At 36.9% G+C, this 25714-nt stretch overlaps 2 protein-coding genes across 3 annotated transcripts in view; one reads left to right on the forward strand and one right to left on the reverse strand.

Moving 5' to 3' along the window:
- Nucleotides 1–1198: 1198 nt before the first annotated feature.
- Nucleotides 1199–5473, forward strand: LOC101222664 (eukaryotic initiation factor 4A-3). Its single transcript, XM_004148526.3, has 8 exons — nucleotides 1199–1683; nucleotides 2070–2310; nucleotides 2425–2505; nucleotides 3004–3111; nucleotides 3193–3312; nucleotides 4060–4227; nucleotides 4789–4875; nucleotides 5076–5473. The coding sequence occupies exons 1-8, from the start codon at nucleotides 1370–1372 to the stop codon at nucleotides 5187–5189; spliced, it is 1233 nt and encodes a 410-aa protein (XP_004148574.1). The 5' UTR covers nucleotides 1199–1369; the 3' UTR covers nucleotides 5190–5473.
- Nucleotides 5474–6840: 1367 nt separating this feature from the next.
- Nucleotides 6841–25714, reverse strand: part of LOC101206469 (MAP3K epsilon protein kinase 1) — a 37849-nt gene continuing 18975 nt past the window's right edge. The window contains exons 9-24 of one of the 2 annotated variants that reach the window (XM_031881680.1): nucleotides 25614–25685; nucleotides 24089–24192; nucleotides 23461–23575; nucleotides 22970–23347; nucleotides 22020–22352; nucleotides 21886–21930; nucleotides 21522–21701; nucleotides 21353–21436; nucleotides 20359–20450; nucleotides 20166–20249; nucleotides 19097–19956; nucleotides 18282–18670; nucleotides 18042–18176; nucleotides 15325–15731; nucleotides 7441–7555; nucleotides 6841–7316 (exon numbers count right to left, since the gene is read on the reverse strand). In XM_031881680.1, the coding sequence (XP_031737540.1) occupies nucleotides 7140–7316; nucleotides 7441–7555; nucleotides 15325–15731; nucleotides 18042–18176; nucleotides 18282–18670; nucleotides 19097–19956; nucleotides 20166–20249; nucleotides 20359–20450; nucleotides 21353–21436; nucleotides 21522–21701; nucleotides 21886–21930; nucleotides 22020–22352; nucleotides 22970–23347; nucleotides 23461–23575; nucleotides 24089–24192; nucleotides 25614–25685 (3570 nt within the window). In that variant the 3' untranslated portion in view covers nucleotides 6841–7139. The remainder of the gene's footprint in view (nucleotides 7317–7440; nucleotides 7556–15324; nucleotides 15732–18041; nucleotides 18177–18281; nucleotides 18671–19096; nucleotides 19957–20165; nucleotides 20250–20358; nucleotides 20451–21352; nucleotides 21437–21521; nucleotides 21702–21885; nucleotides 21931–22019; nucleotides 22353–22969; nucleotides 23348–23460; nucleotides 23576–24088; nucleotides 24193–25613; nucleotides 25686–25714) is intronic. The other variant, XM_031881681.1, reaches the window with a different exon arrangement.

Below are 25714 nucleotides of genomic sequence, written 5' to 3' on the forward strand. Positions count from 1 at the left end.
ATTTGTATTAAAAATTGATTAGATTTTTTACCATGAATATTAGATGGTTACTCATTTAAAATTCAAAAACTAATTAGTATTTACCTTTTTTTTTCTTCCTTCAAACAAACGACCGACTTTAAATATAGCATATAATTACGGTCGATACGAATTTCTATATGATTACTGTCTAATTATAATCTCATTGTTAATTGTTAACTATACTAATTGTTGCTTGATTGTTACTTGATATTGATTGTAATATATTGTCAATGATACTGATTGTTGTATGATAATGGTTGTCAAGATGCTAAATAAATTAAATTATTATCATTGTCAACACATATGTGTTGAGGATGAAGACTAAGAGATCTATGTTTCAAATTTTAACGCCTTCAACTTGTATTAAAAAGAACAATCAAATTATTTACAAATATATCGAAATATTATTAAAAGAATGTTGTGAGAGTACTTTTTTTTTGGATAATTTACATAAACGTAACAAAATTCAAAAATATTTACAGTCAGGGTAACAAAAAAAACAAAAGCTCAAGATGGCAGTATAATATTTTCATAAGTTTCATACTTGGCCTTGAATATAGCGGAAGATTAGTCACTTCTATTTCTTATTCCTTACGATTTATTTTTCTCTTCCATATTTTTTCATCTCCTTCTATAGATTTATTTCTTATATTTTTAAAGAAGTTATCATTGTCAACACGATCGTTTAATTTTGAAGTATTTTTTTCATCGTTTAAAAAGAATTACACGGTCACATTGATATGATCTAAATAATCGCTTACAAATCAACGTGATTGTTTTCTATGACCAACATGCTTGTTTGTCATGGTTAATACGATTATTTAACATGGTTAACACAAACGTTAAATTTAAAACATTTTTTCTCATCGTTAAAAAATAACTAAAGAATACTACTTGTACGTGACAAACATTTTTTTGTATTTTATTTTAGTGTGAGACTGAATATTTGACCGTTGGTGACATTTTTTAAAAGACCCCAAAAGTTTTATTATTATTATTATTTTTCTAAAGAAAGAAAAAAATGGTTCCTAACCCGCAAGTTTTGAAGGTGTGAGCCCACTTTCCTTAAAGGACTAAAACTAAAAACATATTGGAACCGTAGATTCTAGGGTTTATATAGACGGTTAGGATTCGATTCTCACTGTGGAAAAAAATTGGATAGGAATAGGATATAGCCTCGTACTTAATTCAATCTCTCTCTTTTTCTTCTTCCAACTTTCCTTGTCGATCAATAATCGTTCATCAGCCCTAATCTGCGGTTTCGTCTCCATCTATATCTTCCTCTCGCCGGGAATTTTCCGGTTAGTCAAGTCCTCAGTCGCGATCTCGGCAACTACCTCAACCGAACATGGCGGCTGCAGCTACAACGAGCGTTGTGCCACCGAATCGGCGTCGGACGATTAGCGCGCCTGAAGACAAATTGGAATTCGAGACGACGGAGGGGGTTGAGCCGATCTTGACTTTCGATCAGATGGGCATTAAAGATGACCTTCTTCGTGGAATATATGCCTACGGTTTTGAAAAGCCATCTGCCATTCAGCAGAGAGCTGTGAGGCCGATTATTGAGGGTCGAGATGTTATTGCGCAGGCTCAATCTGGGACTGGGAAGACTTCCATGATTGCCCTTACCGTTTGCCAGATGGTTGATACCACAAGTAGAGAGTGAGTGTTGTTTACCCTATTGAATATTCAGTGTTTCTCATCTTCTTCCCCCTCTATATCTTTCTATTCTGTGCATTTTGTGTTCTTTGTCGCTTCTATTTCTTTATGCAATGTTTTGTGCAAATTATATGGAAGTTGTGTCGTAACCTAGCTCAGAAATTCAATTGGAAAGGCAAAAATTGGTTGGATGTTAGTTGGTTTTTTTCTACAAGAAGTTGTTATAACTTCTTCTCGACGTTTTGGAATGTTTGCAAGGAAGTTAAAGTTTTGAATATGCATTCAGCTCATGGTTCAGGAGTTTTTTCTAATTTACATCTGATCTTTTTGGAATGCCATCTTTTTAACTTCAAATTCTTATGATCATTATGCATCTTATATCTAATCAGGGTGCAAGCCTTGATCTTGTCCCCTACGAGAGAATTGGCTACTCAGACAGAGAAGGTTATATTGGCCATTGGCGACTACATTAATATACAAGCACACGCATGTATTGGAGGCAAAAGTGTGGGTGAAGATATCAGAAAGCTTGAGTTTGGAGTTCAGGTTGTGTCGGGAACTCCTGGAAGAGTCTGTGACATGATCAAGAGAAGGACATTGCGTACCAGAGCCATTAAGTTATTAGTTTTGGTAAGTTTGGGTGCCGTTCAATCACTCTCATGTAGTAGTACAATTATCGTACTTAATTTTTTTATGCAACTTTCCATACGGTAGCATTTCATTTTCTAATATTTACTTCTTCAGGACGAGTCTGATGAAATGCTGAGCAGGGGGTTTAAAGACCAAATTTATGATGTATATCGTTATCTTCCACCAGAACTTCAGGTTCTCTCTTTCTCTCCCTTTCTCTTCACTTCAATGTGTAAATGATTGTGCCCATGAGAGGCAGAAGTTGATAAAAAAGTAATGTGAGTATACATGCTTTTCATACATATGATGACAAACGTGTATGTTCAATATTTTTTTCCTGCAATAATACCATACGTGATTGATTTATTAATCAGGACTATTTTCCTGAATGGTGGTTTTGTGGTTTCTGGGAAATGCTCAAAGTGGCAGACATATAATCTTGTCTAACTTCATTATAACTTTAGATTTTTATTTTCATTTATTTCCTTCACATGCCATTTTGTAACAGATGTCATATTAATAATATATTCCTGTTTATATGGGTTTTCTAATATTTGTAGGGTATATTTAGTTGTTCCCCCTTTTCGTGTTTGGTTATGGGTGATTAGTGATTTTTACCTCTTTCTGTGTAGTTTTCTATTTTTACATGTTTTTATCGAATCTAATGAGTTTTCCCCTCAATTCTAATTTTAGGTTGTCTTGATTTCTGCTACCCTTCCTCATGAAATCCTGGAGATGACAAACAAGTTTATGACAGATCCTGTGAGGATTCTTGTCAAGCGTGATGAGTTGACTTTGGAGGTTTGTAACCTTTGTTGTTGTATCTGACTAATTCCCTCTGCATATATATCAGTGCCCTGATACATGCTTTTATATTGACAGGGTATTAAGCAATTCTTTGTTGCGGTTGAAAGGGAAGAGTGGAAGTTTGATACCTTATGTGATCTTTATGATACCTTGACTATCACTCAAGCTGTCATTTTCTGTAACACTAAGCGGAAGGTAACAATGGGGTTGATGAATTCTTTTTGTAGATCTTCAAATTTTTTTTTCTCAAAGTCTTGTCAGATTCATCCTGAAACAGCAAATATTGTAACGTTGGCCTTTTTATACATGTTTGCCTTTATATGTTAATTTTGGTGTGTCCCAGAATCTAAATGTTTGAAATATAGTTTTATTATTACTTAACCTTTGTCCTCACCCTTTTTTACTGCTTTAGTATAAATTTGCCTGTCTACAGTATGCCCATGCTTAGAAAAGTTTATTTGAGGAAAGGATGGGATAGAATTATCTTTTTGTTAAGTAGGAAGAGAGCGTTCCGTTACTTGAGGGTAATCCCACAGATTCTTTATCCTCATTACACCTGGTCATTATAATCCATATAGTACATAATACCCACATTCTACCACACCTTCTTCCAAATACTTGCTGAGGATCACACTGAAGCAAATTGTTGGTTACAATGGGTCCTACACACTCTATCTCAACTACTTATCAGGCCTATCTCTTGCCCTTTTCCTACTATGTGCTTCTAACAACTGGAGGAGGGCTATCTCAGCTGTATATCTCATTGCACTGGTCTTGGATGGCTAGCCCATGGCCTTTTTGTAATGTCTTTCTTTTTGTACTTTCATACTATCAATGAATTTGTTTTTATAAAAAAACTTATCCATGTTTACCAAAAATAATAATTTTGTGGTGGAATAGCTTCATGCATTTTGAATATCTTGTGTGATCTTTTGCTCCCAGGTTGAATGGTTGACTGAAAAGATGCGAAGTAATAACTTCACAGTTTCACATATGCATGGGGACATGCCTCAAAAGGAAAGAGATGCAATCATGGGGGAGTTCCGATCAGGAACTACCCGTGTTCTAATTACTACTGATGTTTGGGCACGAGGGCTTGATGTGCAGCAGGCAAGTTTCTGGTTCTTTGATTTTATTGATCTTTGTTGATGTGCCCCCTTACAAATCCAAGCAGCTCTAGTTGTAGTTGTCTTAGGAAATTCTAACTTGGTATTAAATGAATAAAAGGATAGGATATTCTGATCAAGTAGTCCATTTTCTCTATGTTTTTGTCCGGACTCCTTAGAGTTGGGTTGATTCGTCTCAATAATGTCATTAAAATTATTGTTAACAGATTTGAAGTTGTGTGAAATGACCATGGTGATTATTTCCATGTATTGGGGAGTTACTGGACAATCATTTTCTATTCTCTGGAAGATATTAGAAAAATATCTTTAGATGGTGATATCTAGAGAAGACTGGGTATTAAATTTTGTAAGGCTAAAAATAGATTACTTCCTAGTTTACATTATCAATTGGTCCGCCCACCAAACCATCTCCGTAAACCTCCTACTATTTGAATTTTGAACTCCCACTCATTGTTAAAATCTATGTTTATTTTTCATTCAGTACTTATTGTGGCAATTATCCAAAAATCTACATCTTATGCTTATTTGCATCGACTTTTATCAGGTATCACTTGTGATAAATTATGACCTTCCAAACAATCGAGAACTTTACATTCACAGGATAGGAAGGTCGGGTCGGTTTGGGCGCAAGGTATGCAACTTTATTCCATATATCAGTTGATTTCCTAGTATTCCTCACACTAAACTGTATTTCAATGTTTCCTTTGATGAAAGCTATGTTTATGATTCCTTTAGATGGAAAGCTAAGTTAACTCAAAATAAAATATCCGACCTTTTGAAAAGTGATATGATAGGATGTATTTTAATGCAAAAAATTGTGGGATAACGCAGGGTGTTGCTATTAACTTTGTGAAAAGCGATGACATCAAGATCCTGAGAGATATTGAGCAATACTACAGTACCCAGATTGACGAGATGCCCATGAATGTTGCTGATTTGATTTAACACTTGCTTGAATTGCCTGCTGTTGTATGCTGTGGAAGAATTGTGTTAATATATGCTCTTGCACTTGAGGTTTTGTGTCTTTTTCATTGGTGATATGAAAATGATGTAGCTTAGGAAGTTTTAACGACCTTTTTTCTGATGAGTGGCTTGGATATGTCCATAAATTGTATAATGCCTGCGATTGTTTTTTTTTGTTCATTTTTTCAGTGGGGAAGGAACTCAATATTATATTTCTGATCGACTCAAAATATATTATTCTGAGATTAGTTGCGTTGTGCCTCCTATGTCCATTTTTCTCTCTCTAGATTTGGGCATACCTTTCTTTTGGACATCTCTATTGAATTTTTTTCTTTCAGGTTGAAGTAGAAAATACATTTGAAGTTTTAAAAGTTTGATACCTTTTAAACTTTCCTATACGTGGAAAGAAACCACTAATACATTTGATGCACTCTTGAACTTTTAAAGGAATGTCAATTTTGTAGTAACGTAAAATTTTTAAAAGATAGCAGAATATAGCAAAATTCATTAACTCTATGTAACTCATTTCAAAATTTTGCAATATTCAGTAAATAGTTTCTATCTTTTATGCTATTTTATAACAATTCTTCTTTAATTCTATTTGTTGTATTTTAATATCTTATGATCAAAGAAAATAGTTTCTTTGTAAACCAATTTTGTAATCGGTGATTCATAGTTTTGTTGAGTGTAGATTATGATTTTGGAACTCTAAAATTAAATGGAAAAAAACCTTCACTTATTTAACAATGTTGCACTCTCAAATCCACAATTTAAGCTACTTGCAATATTTTTATTTTATAATCTCAACCAAGCTAACATTTGAGCAGATGAAATAAGTTTTGTTCAAGGGAGTGGCTAGATATTGGAGGAAAATGTAGAAGATCAAGATTAACTACCATTAACGTATAATAACACGTCATAGTTTTTAAGTACATGTTTGCCTTTATATGTTATTAGTTTGTATTTTTTGTATTGATTTGGAAGTGACCCACGTGTCAACAAAATAAACATCAGGAATGAGCACAAACTAAATGTTATTTCCTATATGAAAAAGAATCGACAACAAGAATGAAGAGTGAACATATAAATGTAAAGTATGAGAATGGAAGTTTTGGTTCCACGAGTGAATGTGAGGCCAATGGAGAAACTTGAAGTGAGAAGTGATTGAAGTAAGACAAAATAAATATATGACATGACAGATGCTCAAAATGATTTTTGAAAAAAGAACTTTGAATCAAATTGGATGTCAATGTAAAATTTAGAAAAAGAGAACCTCCATGTTTTTTAACTCCTTTTGGCTGAAAGCGTTCTTCTAGTTTTCCCATTCACAAGAATAGGGTCACCTAAAGCTTCCTTTTTGTCCAAGCTTTTTAAAATGTTAGTATGTTAGTAACAAAAAAACAAAAAAAAAATAAAAATAAAAAATAAAAAAATAAATACAGATAAAAATACAAATAAACGAAATAATGATCAAAGGATCCAACACCATCCTCAATCCTTTTCTTTTAAAGTGGGATAAGAGTCGATAAATCTAAACATTTAGATATCATTTAGAACTCAACCTCCCAAGTCCCAGTGAAACTAAAGGAAAAAGAAAAAAATTATTAAACACGTACAAACAATACGTTTCGTATGTATAAAAACATTTATGAAACACATGTTCAAACAACAAAATTCATATACATATCTGTATAACCATAATCATAATCATTGAAAATAATATTTAGTATGAAGACAAACCAAGCACTCATAAATTGGCCCATCACTCTAAAATCAGGATTCTGAACAAGCCCGATGGACGCAATTGCCCCCGAAGGAAGAAGGGGCATTTTGAAAAGAGGCCAAAATTTAAATGAAAAATAGAAAACAGAAGGTATACATGTTGACAACAGACATACATACAAAGGGGAAGGGATCCTATAAACTAAGCATTTACAAAACCGTATTTATATGAAGAGCTTTAAGGAGAGATGTTGCCATTTGTTTCACCAATACTTGCCCTCCAGATCTTTGTCCATCCCTACGTTCCTCAATCAAATTTTGAAGTTTATGAGGTAAATCATTCTCGACAATCAACTGCTTGGGTCGTGGATGATGCTCATACACCGCCTGCCACATGACCGGCATTATAAGTTTAAAACTCAAATCAAACAAGAATATCGTCGATATTCTTTTGATATTAAGTAGCTATGAAATCTCAAACAAAAGACTGCACACATAAAAGATCTATTACCTTTATCAGTTTAAGTAGATTAAGCCGAGCAATTGCATCTTGGTGGTCTAGTCTTGCTATAAGCAATGGGGTCAATCCGTTGACAGCCAATGTCGTATTGATTCGGGAAGATTTCCTGCAATGGGAAGTACATATCCAGTTAATATTAGTAATTAGCGATGAAGGTTTTTATACTAGTAGGTTACAAATAGAGTGGGAGGTGAATGAGAAAGATGGGCAACATTTTGGAGAGAATGCAAGGCCACCAATAACCCGTATGTATAGATGGAGGGGCAAGAAAGGAATTTCAGGATAGACAATATGGTAGTTAGGGATGTTAGTGGTCCTTGCACCACGTGGCAGCAGTAGGAGGGAGCTATATAGGCAGGTGTTTTGTGCTAGGGTTGGACATTCTGGATATTGAGTGTATTTTGGATGAACTGAGTTTCACTGTGAGAGGAACAACCCTCTTATTTGGCTGGGAACCGTATTTTGACTTCATGTTGTTTTTGTGTTAAGAGTTATAAATCGTATAACATCTATTGCTCTTGGTATTTGTGTTTTGAGTGACTGTATAGAAATATCTTTGTGTTGGTGTATATTGCTGGGTTGATTCATTGCAGGTACGGGGTAACTTACCATTGGTATCAGAGACCGTCGACATCCTGGGGAGGTGGAAGAAAATGACACAAAAAATAATCGAAGAATGTCTGGACGCTTTGGAAGCAGAGATTGAAGCGATTAAAAAAGAAGTTCAAAGGTTACCGGTTTTGGAGAAAACGATGGAAAAATTGCACGCCATGTTAACCGAGATAGATATATGCAGACCATCAACGACATCAGGAAGGGTCGAAACTGACCAGAGTAAGCACCGACAAGAGGAAACTTCGAACGGAAGACATCATCAAAGGAGATGAAGGGGAAATGTCTCTAAGTTGTGGGACAGGATCGAATCAAATTTAAAAAACTGGAAATGTCGGTTTTCAACGGAGAAGACCCAGATGGTTGGATTTATCGGGCGGAGCATTATTTTCAAATGCATTTACTGAATGAACAAGAGAAACTGAAAATTGCAATAGTCAGTATGGAAGGGAAAGGATTGGGCTGGATTCGTTGGCCAGAAAATCAAAAGCGTTTTAGATCGTGGAAAGAATTGAAGGAATGGATGTACAGCCGGTCTTGTTGTCGAGAGCATGGGACTAGTTGCACACAATTTTTGGCCATAAAACAAGAAGAATTCGATGAGTGATTACCTGCAACGCTTTGATGGAATCCAGAAACAAATAGAATAGAATTCTATTATTATTGTTAATAGATTCAATCTGAATCTAGGTTACACACACTAATTCGTTCATATACTAAAAACTGAAAACTCTCTTCTTTTATCCTATCTCTCAAGGAAGAACAGAGACCTTTTCCTTTCCAAGTTTCTAACTAACTTTCCCGCCCACACTTATTCTTCATTTATACTAACCTAACTCACACGTGTCACTCTACACACGTGCTGTGCCACTACCCTTCTTTCCTCTCCTACTATATTGATATAATAGTGGGGTCTATCATTACTTTCCCTTTCCAAATTCACCTTGTCCTTAAGGTGAAAATCTGGAAATCGTTGCTGCAAATCTTCATATAACTCCCAAGTTGCCTCATGACTTGGTAAACCCTTCCAACTTACTAACACCTCCCAACCTCCCGCCTTACTTTTCGAATATCCATACACTTCCTCGGGCACGGCTTTCCATTCATAATTCTCTGCTAGATATGGAATATCATCGCGATTTTCCACATGTGTTCCAAACACTTTCTTCAACTGAGAAACATGAAAAACTGGGTGTATAACCGCCCATTCAGGTAACTCTAGTTTATATGCCATGGGTCCCACTCTTTCAATCACTTTGTAAGGACCAAAATATTTAGCTGATAGTTTCTCATTCCTCTTTCTCCTCAGTGATACTTGTCGGTAAGGTCTAATTTTTAATAAGACCAAATCCCCTACTTGATGCTGCACATCCCTCCTCTTCGCATCAACATATTTTTTCATTTTATCCTGTGCTACTTGCAAATGTTCCTTCAAAGCCCCCAAGATTACATCTCTCTCCTTCAGTTGTTCATCCAATGTTCAATTGGATGTATCTCTATCTCCATAATATATTAGAGGAGGAGGTAATCGTCCATAGACTGCCTGAAAAGGTGTGATACCTAACGAACGCTGATAAGTGGTATTATACCAATATTCAGCCCATGGTATCCATTTTACCCACTCCGGTTTTTCTCCACAAAAACACTGTAAGTAAAATCTCCACTCCACGATTCACTACTTCTGTTTGTCCATCCGATTGGGGATGGTATGCTGTACTATGGTTTAATCTTGTGCCCGCTAGTCTGAACAACTCTTTCCAGAATGAGCTCAGAAATACTTTATCTCTATCTGACACAATGGACTTTGGAAAGCCATGTAATCGCACCACTTCTTTGACAAACAATTCTGCTACAGACTTCGCATTATATGGATGCTTCAATAGTAAGAAGTGACCATATTTACTAAAGCGATCTACCACCACCAGAATAACCTCGAAACCATTCGCTTTTGGTAACCCTTCTACAAAGTCCATGGAAATATCTTCCCATACTCTATTAGGGACTTCCAAAGGTATTCCCAACTCTCCAGTCAATCTTTTGTATGTTCGTAAGAAACCCGAATGTCCTCCAAATACCGAATCATGAAACGTATGCAAGATCATAGAAATCAGTTTGGAAGTTTTAGAGATTACCATTCGATTCTTATACATCAGTATCCCCTGCTTCATAGAGTATTTGCTGGACGGCTCCTCACCTTTTTCTGCTAATTCTTCTCTGATCTTCTTAAACATTTCATCTTGATTAACCTCTTCTTTAATCACTGCCACATCAATTATATTTGGAGCTGTCAATTGATTTAGATGGACAGTAGGTGGTACTCTAGACAATGCATCAGCAGCCTTATTTTCTAATCCTGGCTTATATATTACTCAAACGAATATCCTAAAAGCTTAGATATCCATTTTTGGTACTGGGGTTGTATCACCCGTTGTTCCAGCAAGAATTTTAATGACCGTTGATCAGTTTTTACTTTGAACCTCTTTCCCAGCAAATAGGGCCGTCACCTCTGTACTGCCATTACTACCGCCATCAATTCCCGTTCATAAACAGGCTTAGCTCTATCTCTAACTGCTAGAGTGTGGCTATAATAAGCAATAGGTCTTTGGTTTTGTATCAACACAGCACCTAAACCATAGCCCGAAGCATCCGTTTCAATTTCAAAGGGCATGCTGAAATCTGGCATTGCCAATACTGGTAGTGTCATCATGATTCTCTGTAATCTGATGAAAGCTTCCTGAGCCTCTTCATTCCATCTAAATCCTCCTTTCTTCAACAATTGAGTCAGTGGTGTTGCCATCGTACCATAATGCCTTACAAACTTACGATAATATCCAATTAAACCCAAAAATCCTCAGACTTCTCTCACGTTAACTGGCCCCATTCTTTGATAGCTCTGATTTTCTCCGGATCCACCTCAACTCCCTTTCCAGATATAATATGCCCCAGATATTCTACTCTTGCCCTGGCAAAACTGCACTTTTTCTTGTTAACATATAATTCATTCTTTCGCAGTATTTCTAACACTGCTTTGAGGTGATCCAAATGAGCTTTTGAATCTTTGCTATAGATCAATATATCGTCAAAGAAAACCAACACAAACTTTCTGAGAAATGGCTTGAATATAGCATTCATTAAGGACTGGAAAGTTGAAGGTGCATTCGTTAGTCCGAAAGGCATCACCATGAACTCATAATGACCTTCATGCAGTCTTTTCAATATCCTCGGCATTCATTCTAATCTGATGATATCATGCCTTCAGATCCAGCTTAGTGAATATCACAGCTCCATTCAATTCATCAAATAGGTCCTCAATTACCGGTATTGGAAATTTATCAGGTACGGTCACATTGTTCAATGCTCTGTAATCTATGCAAAACCGCAAACTACCATTTTTTTTTCACCAATAATACAGGGCTCGAGTAAGGACTCGTGCTAGGCCGTATTATTCCTGACGATAACATTTCTTCAACTAGCTTATCCATCTCAATTTTCTGTTGGTAAGCATATCGATATGGCCGCACATTTACTGGATTTACACCCTCCTTCAGATGAATGTGATGTTCAATTACCCGCCAGGGAGGTAAGGTTTCTGGCCAATCAAACACATCGTCAATTTTTTTTAACACAACAGCAACCGACTCTTCCTCAGTCAACACTTCCTCAATTGAATCCTCTTCCTCTGATATTTCACATTTTTCCAAGGCTCTGTACTCTACCAAATAGCCTTGATCCTCTTCTCCCCATGTTTTAACTAAATTTTTCAGGCTTACTCTTGCCTTAGTTAAACTAGGGTCTCCTCGTATTATAATCTTCTTTCCTTGATACATAAAGGACAATATCAAGTTCTTCCAATCTACCTCCGTTATTCCCAAGGAATTAAGCCACTTCATTCCTAGAATGACATCTATTCCCCCTAATTCCAGTGGTAAGAATTCATCAATCACTTTCCATTCTCCTATCATTAGTTCCACAGCTTCACATATCCCCTTCCCTTTTACAGCAGCACCGGAACCCAAAATTACCCTATAGTTTGAGGTTTCTTTTGTTTCCAGTTGTAATTCCTTCACAAGTATTTCAGAAATAAAGTTGTGTGTTGCTCCACAATCAATCAAGACCACCACTCCCTTCTCTTGTATCCTTCCCTAAACCTTCATCGTCCCTGGATTAGATAATCCAACCACAGAGTTGATAGATAACTCTACTATCGCCTGGCTTTCTTCCATTATTTCAATAAACTTCAGCTCCTTCATTGTCTCCTCTCCTTCCTCAATAATTTCGTACTCTTCATCATCCCCATTAACTACCAGCATCTGTAGTTCTCTCAACTCCTTAGTTTTGCATTTATGGTCATGAGAATATTTCTCATTGCACCGAAAACACAACCCTTTCTCCTTTTGAGCTTGGAATTCCGCATCAGATAATCGCTTTGATGGTCCTTTTGGAGCTTCCTCCTTTGATGTTCCACGAAGAGTAATGGTTCTCATTGGCCAACTTGTACCCCCTTAATTTCTCCAGCTTTCGAATTCGTGTTAGCCTTAGTATTATTCTGTGGATTGGTCGTTTTTCCTCCGGAATATCCAGGAAGATTTTCCTCACGTCGAATATCTTCTCTGTTTTCAATCTTTTGCGCTATCTTCATCATATGAGCCAGGCCTTTCGATTCGCAAAAATCCATCTCAGCTTGGATCCACGGCTTCGATTCCGAAACAAAAGTCTCTTCTACTACTTTTTCGGGTAAATCAGTTAGTGGTGCCACCCACTTATCGAATAAATTTCGATATTCGTCCACAGTTGTTGTTTGTTGGATACGCAAAAATCGTCCGTACAAAGATCCTTCCCTCGATGAACGGAACCTCTCTAACAACCTCTCCTTTATATTCGCCCAATCAATAAACTTCTCCCGTTCCTCTTGGGAACGAAACCAGTTCAGCGCTGGTCCTTCGAAACTTATAGTAGAAACTGTCATCTTCTCAGATTCAGTGAGTTTATGGATACGAAAATACCTCTCAGCGCGAAACAACCACGAATCGGGATCCTCTCCGTTGAATATCGGCATCTCCACCTTCTTGAATTTGTTTCGGTCATGGTTCCCTTCGTCATTCGGTTTCTTCTCTTCGTTTTCGTTTCGTCTTCTCGCCTCGTCGATTCTTCGCATTCATCGCTCATCTTCGCCGAAAAAGTCCGCATAGACAGTTCGGATATCCTCTCATTCATCGTTGATCTTTCTTGTGCGGCTGATTCCATAATTCTCAACATTACTTGATTTTGCCTTTCCATATACTTTGAGATTTCCATTAACGTTTTCTCAATTGCCGGCAGTTTCCCGATCTCCTTCTTAATGCCGTGAAGCTCTTGATCTATCGTTTCAATATTTTCTTCAATCCTCTTTTGCACCATCTTTCTTCTTGGCCAGAATCACTACTCTGATACCAATTTGATGGAGTCCAGAAACAAATAGAATAGAATTCTATTATTATTGTTAATAGATTCAATCTGAATCTAGGTTACACACACTAATTCGTTCATATACTAAAAACTGAAAACTCTCTTCTATTATCCTATCTCTCAAGGAAGAACAGAGACCTTTTCCTTTCCAAGTTTCTAACTAACTTTCCCGCCCACACTTATTCTTTATTTATACTAACTTAACTCACACGTGTCACTCTACACACGTGCTGTGCCACTACCCTTCTTTCCTCTCCTACTATATTGATATAATATTGGGGGTCTATCACGCTTCAAGAATTATCGACGCCGTTACCGGAGATGGCCGAGGACATTTTGGTAGGGACATTTACGAACAGTTTGGATCCCATAATTAGAACAGAGGTTTTGGTGATGTGGGCCATGGGCCTGGAAGATATGATGGATGCAGCCCGGTTAGCTGAGGAAAAATTAGAAATGGCTCGGGCTTCTCAAGGCCCATATGCAAAAGATGGAAAACCAGCACAGAAACAAGGGGGAAATTTTTTTAGAAAACCCTACAACAAAAATCGTGACATTAGTTGAGAGGGTACCCACGCATTCATCTACTCCGATCACCTCGCAAGTTGTCGCATCTGGCAATGGGGTTCGGCGCGAAAATAATTTTTGAAGATGGACCGATTATGAGTTACAAGCAAGGCGTGACAAGGGTCTTTGCTATCGGTGTGACGAACTGTTTGGTAAGGGACACCGCTGCAAAAACAAAGAGCTCCGCCTTTACCTGGTAGCGGTGATTTAGAGGATACAAAGATGGAAGACGTCGAGAACGAGAACGCAATGGTTGAAGTTAGTTCGGTTGTGGAATTATCCTTGAATTCGGTGGTGGGATTGACAGCTCCGGGTACGTTCAAGGTTAAAGAAACAATGGAAGATAGATAATAATCATGGTAGATTGTGGAGCAACCCACAATTTTATCTCACTCAAGCTGGTAGACGAATTGAAATTACCTATGACCAAAACGACCAACTACGACATCATTATGGGATCTAGGAAGGCAGTGCAAGGTCGAGGGATGTGCAAAGACATCACGGTAGGGCTGCCAGTATTGACCATAATTGAGGATTTCTTACCGTTGGAATTAGGCAACTTAGATATGGTACTGGGGATGCAGTGGCTCCGAAAGCAAGGTGCTATGACTGTCGATTGGAAAGCTTTAACCATGACATTCATTGTCGGGGACACTAATGTAATCTTGAAAGGAGATCCCTCACTGACCAGAGTGGAAATATCTTTGAAGGTGCTGGTTAAAATGTGGCAATCAGATGATCAAGAATTTTTAGTTGATTTCAGAGCTATGGGAATTTCCAAGACCAATCGGATGTTATCTCACTCAAGCTGGCAATCAGATGATCAATTGAACAACTCCAAAATGAATTCGAAGAAATATCTTTGTGTTAGTGTATATTGCTAGGTTGATTCATTGCAGGTATGGGATAACCTACCAGAGAATTAGGACTTGGGTGCAATTTCAAGATTGGGAGGGTCCAAGTTACCTTGAATAACTTATTTCATCTTGTGTTTTGGTTAACGATTATATCTCAATTTATTTGAGTTCCATCACAAACTTGCTAATAGGTAGTAATTTATAAGCTCAAGCGATCACGTTGAATGATTATCTGAGGGATGGGGAAGGGTGAGGGTCACAAGGTTATGGATTAATTAGAAAACATCGTCTACTATTTGGACATTTGAATGTTGCGCAATAACTAACCAGATAGATTCTTCTTTCAATGAAATGTTTCTTTATAAAAAAGATGAGAGAGGTAAAAGGTACGTACGTGATGATTTTCAAGAACGGCTCCAAAATATGGACAAAATGTTGTTCTGGACAGCACTGGAAAAACTTAACCAATTTCTGAACTGCATCCTTTTTTAGCAAAGCTTGCTCAACTTTTCGGTTGTCATTATCATGAGCCAAGCAAACAGCAATAGAATCCAATGCTGTGACAGACCAAAGGTCATCTTCAAGTAGGCTCAAATACACATCTAATCCGCCGTGGGCTCTTAACTGCTCCCTGGAATTACGAGATGCATGGGCCATATCACACAGCAGAGGCAATGCATATTGTTTCAGAGGAGAGTCTGATATAATAAAATGCATTAAGTGTGGAATAATTCCATTTTCAGCTGCATATTCTTGTCTTCTCTTATTTATCTTGCACAAATTGAATAGTGCACTGAGGACCTGCAAGGTAATAAAACCATTAATAAAGAATACCATCGTTAAGAGTAAAACACAGCACGAAACTTTAATAAGCAAAGAATATTAAAATATATACGTTCTTGTAACAAATGTAATCAGACTTGTAGAGAAAACAATATAAATAGGTTTTAGGTTAACTTTTATAAAATTAGGGCCAAACCACAATAATCCATGGAGAGACGTCATGTCCCCAAATGCCAGCTCTAAGAGACATTCTTGTCTTTTTCTCATGAAATATCGATTGAAATAAAGTTTTCATTTATTGAACTTCTACATGTAGCGGTTCAGACGAACGATCCAAGGAAACTTCACCTCAAATATTTAGAAAATGAGAGAAACAGGCATTTGGCTAGAGCTGCTGTACTACAAGCATTTATAGGCAAAATACTAAGGGGTACCGAACATTCCAAAAATCAAAAGAAAGAAGGAAAATCTGTTGCCCATCGAAAATCCAGAGATTTCTATTTGACCATTAAAACCACACTCTGCACCTCATGCAAAAGAATGGAGGCCATACCTAAAAGTAATCCTATGCCACATAGCATTAGGATCCAAGAAAAATTGGCACAAACATTTTGGCTTTAATTAAGAAGTCTTAGATTTCCTACCCCTAACCCTATTGGAGTAAAAAAAAATTGAATCACATCTCACCTTACGAGGAGTCCCCTACCTCAACCCCTCCACAAAAACCCCTCATGGCGCCTCATTACCCTTCCTAATTGAAATCTACATCTTAAATAACAATAAAAATAACTAGGGAAGCCACTTAAGACTAACTGGATAAGTGTTAATCTACCCCCTTGGAGACGAAAGGCCTTTTCCAAGAACACAAAAGCTTTTGAACCTTCTCCACCACTCAAATCAAGAAAGTATGACACCTTAAGTTACCACCCAAGGGAGCCCTCAAATCAATAAGCGGAAAGGAAGTTGATTCACCTTACAACCCACTGTTTCCCAATCCCACAGAGAATCCGGGAAAGGGGGCATAAACCAAATTAACTTATTCCCTACTCGAAAGCCTCTAATTGACTCTTATTTCTTCCCCAAACGTCAATGTCACTAGCTTACTCAAGGCATCCACCATGGGGAGAAAGAGAAATGGCGAGAGGAAGTCTCCTTGACTAAAGCATCTATAAGAAAAAAAACTTTACTTATTGGTCTCCGTTGAGGAAAATGGAAGAATTAACCAACCTAAAGTTCCAAATCCAAGATCTCAATTCTCACAGAAACCCATTTTCTCAAGGACTTTATACAACAGGTCTTAATCATGATAGTAGGCTTCCTCCAAACCAATCTCATAAATAAGCTTTCCTCCTTTCTTGACACCCATCTTCTTCCCTATCAGCTTGAAGCAAATACCTCCCATTTTCCCCACATAACAATGCTGGAGTTCCCTTCGTCCACCCTCTCTGCATACAAGTGCTAATTTATGAATCACCTCCAAGTGGGGGGAATATCTAACACCTTAACCCACCCATTCTTGAAGATTTGGCTTCTATCCTCGGCCACCATCATAAAATTCCAAGGTTTCAAACTTCACCACACAGGAAAGAGTGGAGCCTCTCCCCAAGCCTAAAAGAGACTTCACTCTTTCGCCCTTTCATCCCCGTGTAGAATAACAGCCATGTTTCCAAAAAATAAAGGAAAGCTCTCAACAGTATCTCTTCCCTAAAAGATCCTCATCTATTGTTTCAACTCTGCCCAATGATCTACCTTACTCCATCATTCCAACTCTTAGCATAAAGGGAAAAAACAAGTAAAACTCCCTGCATTTCTCCCCCTGAACATCACCTCTTCATTCCCCTCCTTGACCAATTTTGCAAAAGAATAGGTTTGTAGCGTGAACTGTGAAGCGTGGGAGGATTTCCTGACTTGTGAGATCTTTTGCCCTTAGTTGACTCTAGATCTTTTCCTAAACATCGTCCCTACTCCCCACCACTAAGCAGCGAGCTCCACGTAATTGATAACCCACACAACTGCTCCTCACTGCAGTCTAATCCTAAAAACTTTTCCCCTTACACCCTCAGTCACCAACTTTTTACCGCCTCCAACCTTCATGAGGAGTGTAAGCGTGGGAGGATTTCCGGATCTAAGTGTGCAAGGTAACTTAAGTAAGTAAAAGACCATAAATGACAACATGACTAAAATATTTACAGTAATATAACCATAGCAACAAATATAAGCAATATAAAAGCACTATAACAAGTAGAGACACTGTGAAGTGAGGTTTATATATTTCCAAAGTCAAACTTCTTATTCTTTAAATTTTTTACTTTCTAGAAATAAGCACACCTCAGTATGTATTTGTGACACCAGTGACCCTTCTTTGAGTTCAAGGTTCGGAATCAAATATTTAATTGCATCCGCTCGCTGAAGATTTTCTAAGCAATTTGGATCTGTTGAGAGATGATTTATACACTTCAATATCTACAAAATGAAAAATAAATGGAAGCACAGTTAGCAGAAAGTAGATACAAACTAGTTCAAAGTAACCAACCCAAAGAATGGATGAAAAGATTCACGCTCACATACCTTCAAGAGAATTGAAGGCTCTACCCTATTGAACATTTGGAAAAGGCGATTAAGTAAGCTTTGGCTGCACATATATGACTTCACAGTTGTATCTGCCTGAGCAAACTCAAGCAATAGATCAGCCACCTTCGCCAAGTATTCCCTTGCAACATCAGCGTTCAGAGTTGACACCATGTGTGAAAGAAGTCCAGAGGATGTTGCACTCCCGGGTCTAGCATTTAATACACCCGAACCTGAAAGTACTCCAGAAGCTGTCTGTGAAGCAATTCCAGATGTGGATGCAGCACCTTCATTGGAAATCAGGGGTCCTACCTTCTTTGCTGCCGTTTTAAGAGAAACCTTAGATGCAGGGTCAAGGTTTGCATTGTCTTTTCCACGTTGGGAGACCTCTGGGATGAAAAGAATCAAAATAAGGTTCTTTGAAAAATACTCTAAAGCGACCTAAAATATTGTCTCACGAGAATGGAATACGTGCAGCAACACCAAGATTGATGAAGTAAAATTCCAAGACCTGAGAGTTATGTCTACGAAGTTTTCAAAATATTAGTTAAGCACCGGCACTATAAATGTTTGGATCCGTATGAATGTCTACCTTACAAGATGACATACAAGAAAAAGATCTTGAAAAACTGTTAAGGTGCCCAAATAGGGCTTGCCCCATAATATTTCTAATGCACCGAAGTCTAATCTCTATCTCTACGAGAAGTAGAAAATCCAATGATTAGGCAATTTGATAATATCACTCCAATACACACAATCAGTCTATCTTGTAAGAAGAAAGAAAGAAACAGATTAACAAAAGCAGAGATACTCACCTGCGAATTCTGCCATTAAGAAATCAGGTTCCCCATTTATCTTCTTTTCATTTGATGCATGTAATAGAGGCATTATAGTTTCATGTCTCTCCAATCCAGAAAGTTGGCGCATGTACTCGAGCTGACCAGAAAAATGTCGAGACGGGGGCTCTTTGTCCAACAGACTTAGAAGGGGTCGAACTTGCTCTTGCTGAGTGGCCGCCGATGTTGTAGAAAATCCATTAGATGCAGGTTCCACAAATTTCGGAGGCCTATCTGTGGAAGTCCTATTAGAGTTGGCCATTCTCTCAGTTCTCCATCTATCTGCATTTTCATGTTCTTTGGAAGCCGAGCCAGAAGGTTCCTTGCTTGCTAAATGTAAAACTTTGTCCAAAGATGCAAGCTCTGACGGTTTAGATCCCAGGGCTTCATTTGTGGCATTGCTAGATTGAGGCCTATCAGTATCCATGGGAAAGTGTCGATAATCAGATTGATTGGTATCTGATCTTTGAGAATGTGAAGTTGAAGCCCTAGAAGGTTCTGGTGGTCCAGTAGACGAGTGATGATCAACTATACCATGCCTGACCTTCAAAAGATCAGGTTGATCAGGCATAGGGAATGAGGCCTCATACTGACTGAATATAGGGTGGCTAGGATCTAGTTGACCAGATCGTGGCCGTGGAGTTAAACCATCAACTGGATATCCTGCCCCAACTGTTATGGAAGCTAAGCGAGTTGCCTCGTTCAAGCTGTAGAGGGTGTTAATAAGCCTAAGCAGAATTCCACTTTTTGCTGCTATACGACAGAAACCATTTCTAAGAGTGGAACGCTGGAGCTTAAAGATCTGCCACATTCCATCAATAGCTAGGTGAACCATGTCCCTAGAAATACAATATTTACGAATATGTGTAAGAAAAAGAATAACAATGAAATTTAATGAAAACCAAATAGGGGAACCACTTTATTATGCATGTTTGTAGAAGTTCTCAAATACAAACCCCCAATACTGCAACAAAGGACTACCGACTCGTTAAACCCTATGCCTTTTATACTATATATGCTTAACTGCCACAAATTGATATTTACATACCTGTACTTTGCATAATCAGCCTCTAAAAAGCTTACTAATACAGGTATTCCACGGCATGCAACGAACATTTGCAATGTCAAAGAGCTGAAATTTTTTTCAAACAAATCCTTGGTAAGAGGAGTTTTTTTACTCAAAAAAAAAAAAAAAAAATCCATATGTGGTCATAATATAGAAAAAAATTAAAACTTCAAACCTTGATTGACAAAGCTGTTGAAAGAAATAAGCTGCTTCCATACGAACTTCTCGTGGACGATCCGGAACTGCAAAGCCCATTACCAGAGGAATCTGATTGTTGCATAAGAAAATGACCAATATTGAGGTTCATTCACTAGTTTTCCAAAAGGAGAAGAGTAGAATCATTAACAACTTGGGCAAAAGATACACTTGATTATAATAGATCATAATGTGATACATTTCAGAGAAAAATGTGATTTTCTAAAAAAATTATTTTTTTTATTTATTATTTACTATTGTTTCTAACAAAAAAATGGGCGTGGCACTCGGCTAATTACAAGGAAACCCTATCAACAACTAATTCACTAAAAACTTTCGTTTCTTGTTCAAAAACAAGAAAAAGATACCCTCTCAACAACTACATAATTTGATATCATGGTGAGAACAATAAATAAAACAACCTCCATCCAATAACCAGCCACAATTCCTGATCTAAAAATAAAAGCTTCATTCTTTAAGCACATACAGATTGAAATGCCTTACTCCACTACTCAAGCTATACTAAGTATTCAAGTTCAAAATGGTACAGTGTACAGTTGCAAGCATAAATGAACATAAAAACTAAAAGAAACTCAAACCAATTGAATAAATTAGTTGAGTGATGATGTACGAAATGCAAAGTTCAAACATAATTTAATGAAATGTGCTAAAATGAAACATTATTTCTCTTGAATCACTCATTTACCCAAAAACTTAAGCTTATGGGTGAAAGAAAATTTAATATTATATCATTCAACACCTCCTCATTTGTGGGCTTCCCCTCACTTGCAAGCTTGATAAATGAAGACTCAATAAATAGAAATAAATATTCATTGAGAAGAGAACTACGGCAGAGGTTTGAACATGACTTCCTAAACCAACTTACTGTAATACCATCTTAAACCACCAGTTTACTCAAAAGCTTAAGTCTATGGGTAAAGGCGAATTTAATATTATATCATTCAGTTACTTACCATACCGACAAGACATGCATTTTCTTGGAAGTCAACATTATCCTTAACTATCTGATTTATAAGCTGGAGCACCGAACATATAATCTGCAATAATGGAATCCAAGTTCAATAAATGGATTAAGCCAATAAAAAATCATTGAAAAAAATGAGATAAATATAAAAACCATACACGAGTTTTAGGAACTTCAAGCAACTCAGTTAATGGGAGTAGGCCATGCTGTGTAACATATACAATTTTCTGCTCAGGTCTTTGATGAAAGATAGCTATCAGTTTTTGACAGGCAGATACAATTACATCTTCGGGTTCATCAGGTCTCAACGATCCAACTAATCTGCCGAATTCAACAGCCTACCAACAGGAAAAAGGAAGATAAAAAATGGAAAACGATAACACATGGTCACATTATACACTTACTTTTCATTAGAAAATAAACATAATCAAACAGAAAAAAGATAACTGAAAAGTAAATTCTAATGCTACATTCTGAAGAATCAAAATGAATGGACTTCCTAAAGTCAAAAGAACAAAGTACCTGCAAAGGAAAAAGTGTTTCTCCGGGCAACTTCTCATCAAAAACCTGATTAAATAAATCACAAGGCTATCAGTTGTGGAGGCAATTAAGAGTAGTAGAATACTAATACTAGTATTATACTGTAACATACGTACCAAACCGTCAATATCAATATCATCATCCTTCAAAACGCCCATCACTAGTCGAATCAGGTCACCCCCACCACTTGCCTGTCCCATTTCATTCTCCATTTGTTTTTGAGCAATTGTAGCCCTCAACTTCGTGGCCAGGTCATTTTTCCCAACATCGTTTACTGGCACATTACCCATGTTTGATTGTAGAATAGATAGAGATGTTGATGCTCCAGTAGCTTGATCCCCAGAGTGCTTATCTAGAGGTTGGAATAAATCATCTAAGGAAGCATCTCCAGGAGTGTCACTAAATTTACTGAGCTCATCTCCTCCCAAAGCAACCGACATCTTTGACACCTTCAAACATAACAATTGCACCAATTCAAACATAAATCCTTTGATTACCATCTATCCATATAAGACCAAGAAGAGCTCAAACTGAGCAATTCGAATGAACCTTGGGCCTTAGAAAGCCACTGAAAGCCAAAGGAATGCAGAAGACTGATATATTTTCTAGTTAGTATTATAGTTTCAAAAACTTTTACTACATTATAACTCAAAACCTAAATTTGATGCAGAAATAGGACTATAGCAAGTACAGAACAAATGCACTTCCTATAACTAATAATATAGTAGAGCAAACAATGAGATCGCTAGAGTTTGCCAGGTGTTTAAAAAAAATCACTAATAGAAAGACGTTAAAAATGGAGAAAGGAGGAAGTGGCGGTGGTGGAATCATAGGAATAATTTTAAGAGAGAAGTAGGTATCCCATAATAAAGCTAGCAAAGTAACATAAGCAACAGACCATAAAGAAAAGTTTAAGTAGGTCTGCTCGTAACTTGAGCATTAGTCTCTTTTCATTTTATCAAAGAAAAGTTTTGTTCCCTTTCAAAAAAAATAAAAATAAAAGGAAAGTACATATATGTCAACTTATCTTTTTATAACTAGCAAATGTAAGGACTCGACACTATACCTTTTGAAAACTATTATCCTGACTTTCAGGTTCAAAACCAAATGATCTCCTCCCAGATGTTGTAGAAGTTTCTTGCTCTCCCTGTTTTCTAGAAGCATCTTTCCTTAATTCTGTCAATGGAACTTCGCCATTCATTATTACTTCATCATGGGCTCTACCATGAGATTCATGAAACTCAGTCGGTCCAGAGGTAGCAAGTCTGCCAGAACTGGTTAAAAGAGATGAATTTTCATGAATGGATAAGGTAGGAACTTGATCCAATAGAGTATCTTCTTCTAGGCTTTCTCCTTCCTCAACAAAATTAGGGCCTGAAGCAAAATGCTTTTGGGACTTGCTCGCATCAGTGGCGACATCTGATGACAACTCCTTCCTTGAATCCTGGAATATTGACTACCCAACTTACCACAGAGATGCAAAAATTCGATAGCAACTTTGAAGAAGAGACAATTGTTGAATTCAGAAACAAAGTCACTCAATATAAAAACTCTCACAGCTTTAAAATCAGAATCAGCGACTTCATTTTTCTCTGCCGAAGGGCTTTCGCAAGAGTTTTGATTGTCTCCATTAGAAATTTCTGCTTCAATTGATCCATCTTGTTGGCTGTTTCTGCCATAAGAAAAAGGTTTCAAATGATTAGGGTCATATATAATTTTTTCTACAATGCTCATACATGAAGTGCTTCATCTCAGATCAATTCTGCTATTAATCAATCACTCAGATAGAAAATGGCACATATCCTTTCCTGCATAAATTTCATGCAAATTCTCTAATGAAGATTAATTCTAGTGTCAAACTGTTACGCCTAGATTAGGGACGTTGTCACAGGGTACCAGTCATGATCCAGTGAATAGCATTGATAGGGCTCAAAAGTAGAGATGAAAAATGAGCGTCTAAGGCCCCACTGGATGACCATATTGTTATTAATTTTCTATTTAAAAATTTATACTTGTATTCTTACTTATTTTGGTAAGCTTCTCACCACCTTTAAAAACACACTCGAATTCAAAGTCAAATTTAAATAACTATTTTTTTTCTTAATAATTAAAATTGGGCTTGGTTTTCAACATTGTCTTTCATTTACTTGGATTTAAATTCTATATTAAAAAGGCCAATGACTACCTCAATGTGCCACTATGACGAAGAGAAGAATGCAAAGCCCGCCGACAGTTCTGTATCCAAGGATGAGAAAGCAAAGTTTTTGCATCAGGCCTTTGCCTAGCATCCTGCACAAAGAGGACATCAAAATATTCATCTGCTACTAAATGCAGTAATAAAGAGATGTATTTCTTTCCCATTTCAAATCAAATGCAACCAGCAAGAAGAATACCAAGGCACTTTAAAATTAAAGTTAAAGGTACATCAAATCACCAATGGACATATACCATTAATACCCGAACAAAATAGACTTCAGAACCTACTTCATAAGATCCACGATTACAGAGCCTGATATAATTGGTAAACTTTTGTGTTGATTTTTTTTTACCAAATTCCAGTTTTATTGTCCTAAAAAGTACGCTTATCCATCAAGGACGGAGTTAGCATTCCTTCAGCTTAAGATTTAAATGTTATATCAGCAGAAGGTTGCTTTTCTTTCTCGCTTAACTTTGTATGGGTTACAAGCAGGGCTGTATTTGCCCTAGTTTCAGACGTTTTGTTAGAGTAATGTTGGGGTTGACGACTCTTATTCCCGAATACATGAATGTAACACAATCTGAACTATAGATTGATTTATCAAAAAGTACGCTTATCCATGTTTTTCTCGAGAGTCTACATTCACTCATGATCCAATTTATAAATTTACTAGTTTTTTTTAAGGAAATATATTTCATTGATAGAATGAAATAAGGGGCATAGCCCAATTTCCAATCTCCAAATTTACTAGTAGTTTAGCACATCTGAGTTATCCCAATCCTCTCAGAATCATCTCACCAATCTGGATAAAGAGATGCCAAATTTTGTTTTACAATCAAGACGAGGCTATAGTTCATAGAGATTATGCATCCATCAGGCTTTGAGGAGTTATCAGTAGACAGAAAAATATGAATTCATTTGTGAGTTTCATATGTATTCTATGCCAGCAGGACTAGTATTATCATTCAGTGTGCAATGTTGGAGTTACGTGTTTTCCATGAGAAGTGATCTTTCTCTTGGGGATAAATACTTCACCCCATCCCTTGACCTCGTTGGATGAAAAATTATTTGGCAGGTGGAATATGACCAGCTTGTGGCATATTAGTTGAATATAACTTCTATTCAATTATTTATTTATTCCTTTTCACATAAAGAATAATCTTTTGTCAAGCAAGATGAAAGTTAAAAGATAAACATCCAAAAACACGTATCTTTGGTCAATTAAAAAGATGTAGTTAATAACAGTTGATGTTTCACATATTTTAATTGTTTACAAGAAAAGCTAAACATCCAAAAGCATGTATCAGCCACTAGGAAGTTAGAAGACCTGCAATATCATTTCTTGGTCTTCTCACTCACCTTATAGAATTTTCAAAAGCCATTTTAAAAGTTGTTTACAAGAAAAGAACAGCCCTTATTTTTTTGTTCGGAAACAGAAAATAATACACAAGCCCCAGATTGCAGGTGTCAAACATGTAATTTAATCCATTCAATTATAGAAATCGTAGCAAACCTTCTTAAAGCACTGGCGTAAAAAATCAGTGATATCTGGTGATAGGCTATCTGGAATTGGAGGATGTTTGTCCTGGAAATTGGTGAATAGAACAATGAGAT

Source organism: Cucumis sativus, chromosome 3 (assembly GCF_000004075.3).
Source record: "Cucumis sativus cultivar 9930 chromosome 3, Cucumber_9930_V3, whole genome shotgun sequence".
NCBI lineage: Eukaryota > Viridiplantae > Streptophyta > Magnoliopsida > Cucurbitales > Cucurbitaceae > Cucumis > Cucumis sativus.

Bases quoted from the DNA above. Each gene is read 5' to 3' on its own strand.
- LOC101222664 (XM_004148526.3), top strand. From the start codon at position 1,370: ATGGCGGCTGCAGCTACAACGAGCGTTGTGCCACCGAATCGGCGTCGG. The intron at 3,112-3,192 runs GTTTGTAACCTT...TTATATTGACAG, and splicing joins GTGATGAGTTGACTTTGGAG to GGTATTAAGCAATTCTTTGT. The intron at 4,876-5,075 runs GTATGCAACTTT...GGGATAACGCAG, and splicing joins CGGGTCGGTTTGGGCGCAAG to GGTGTTGCTATTAACTTTGT.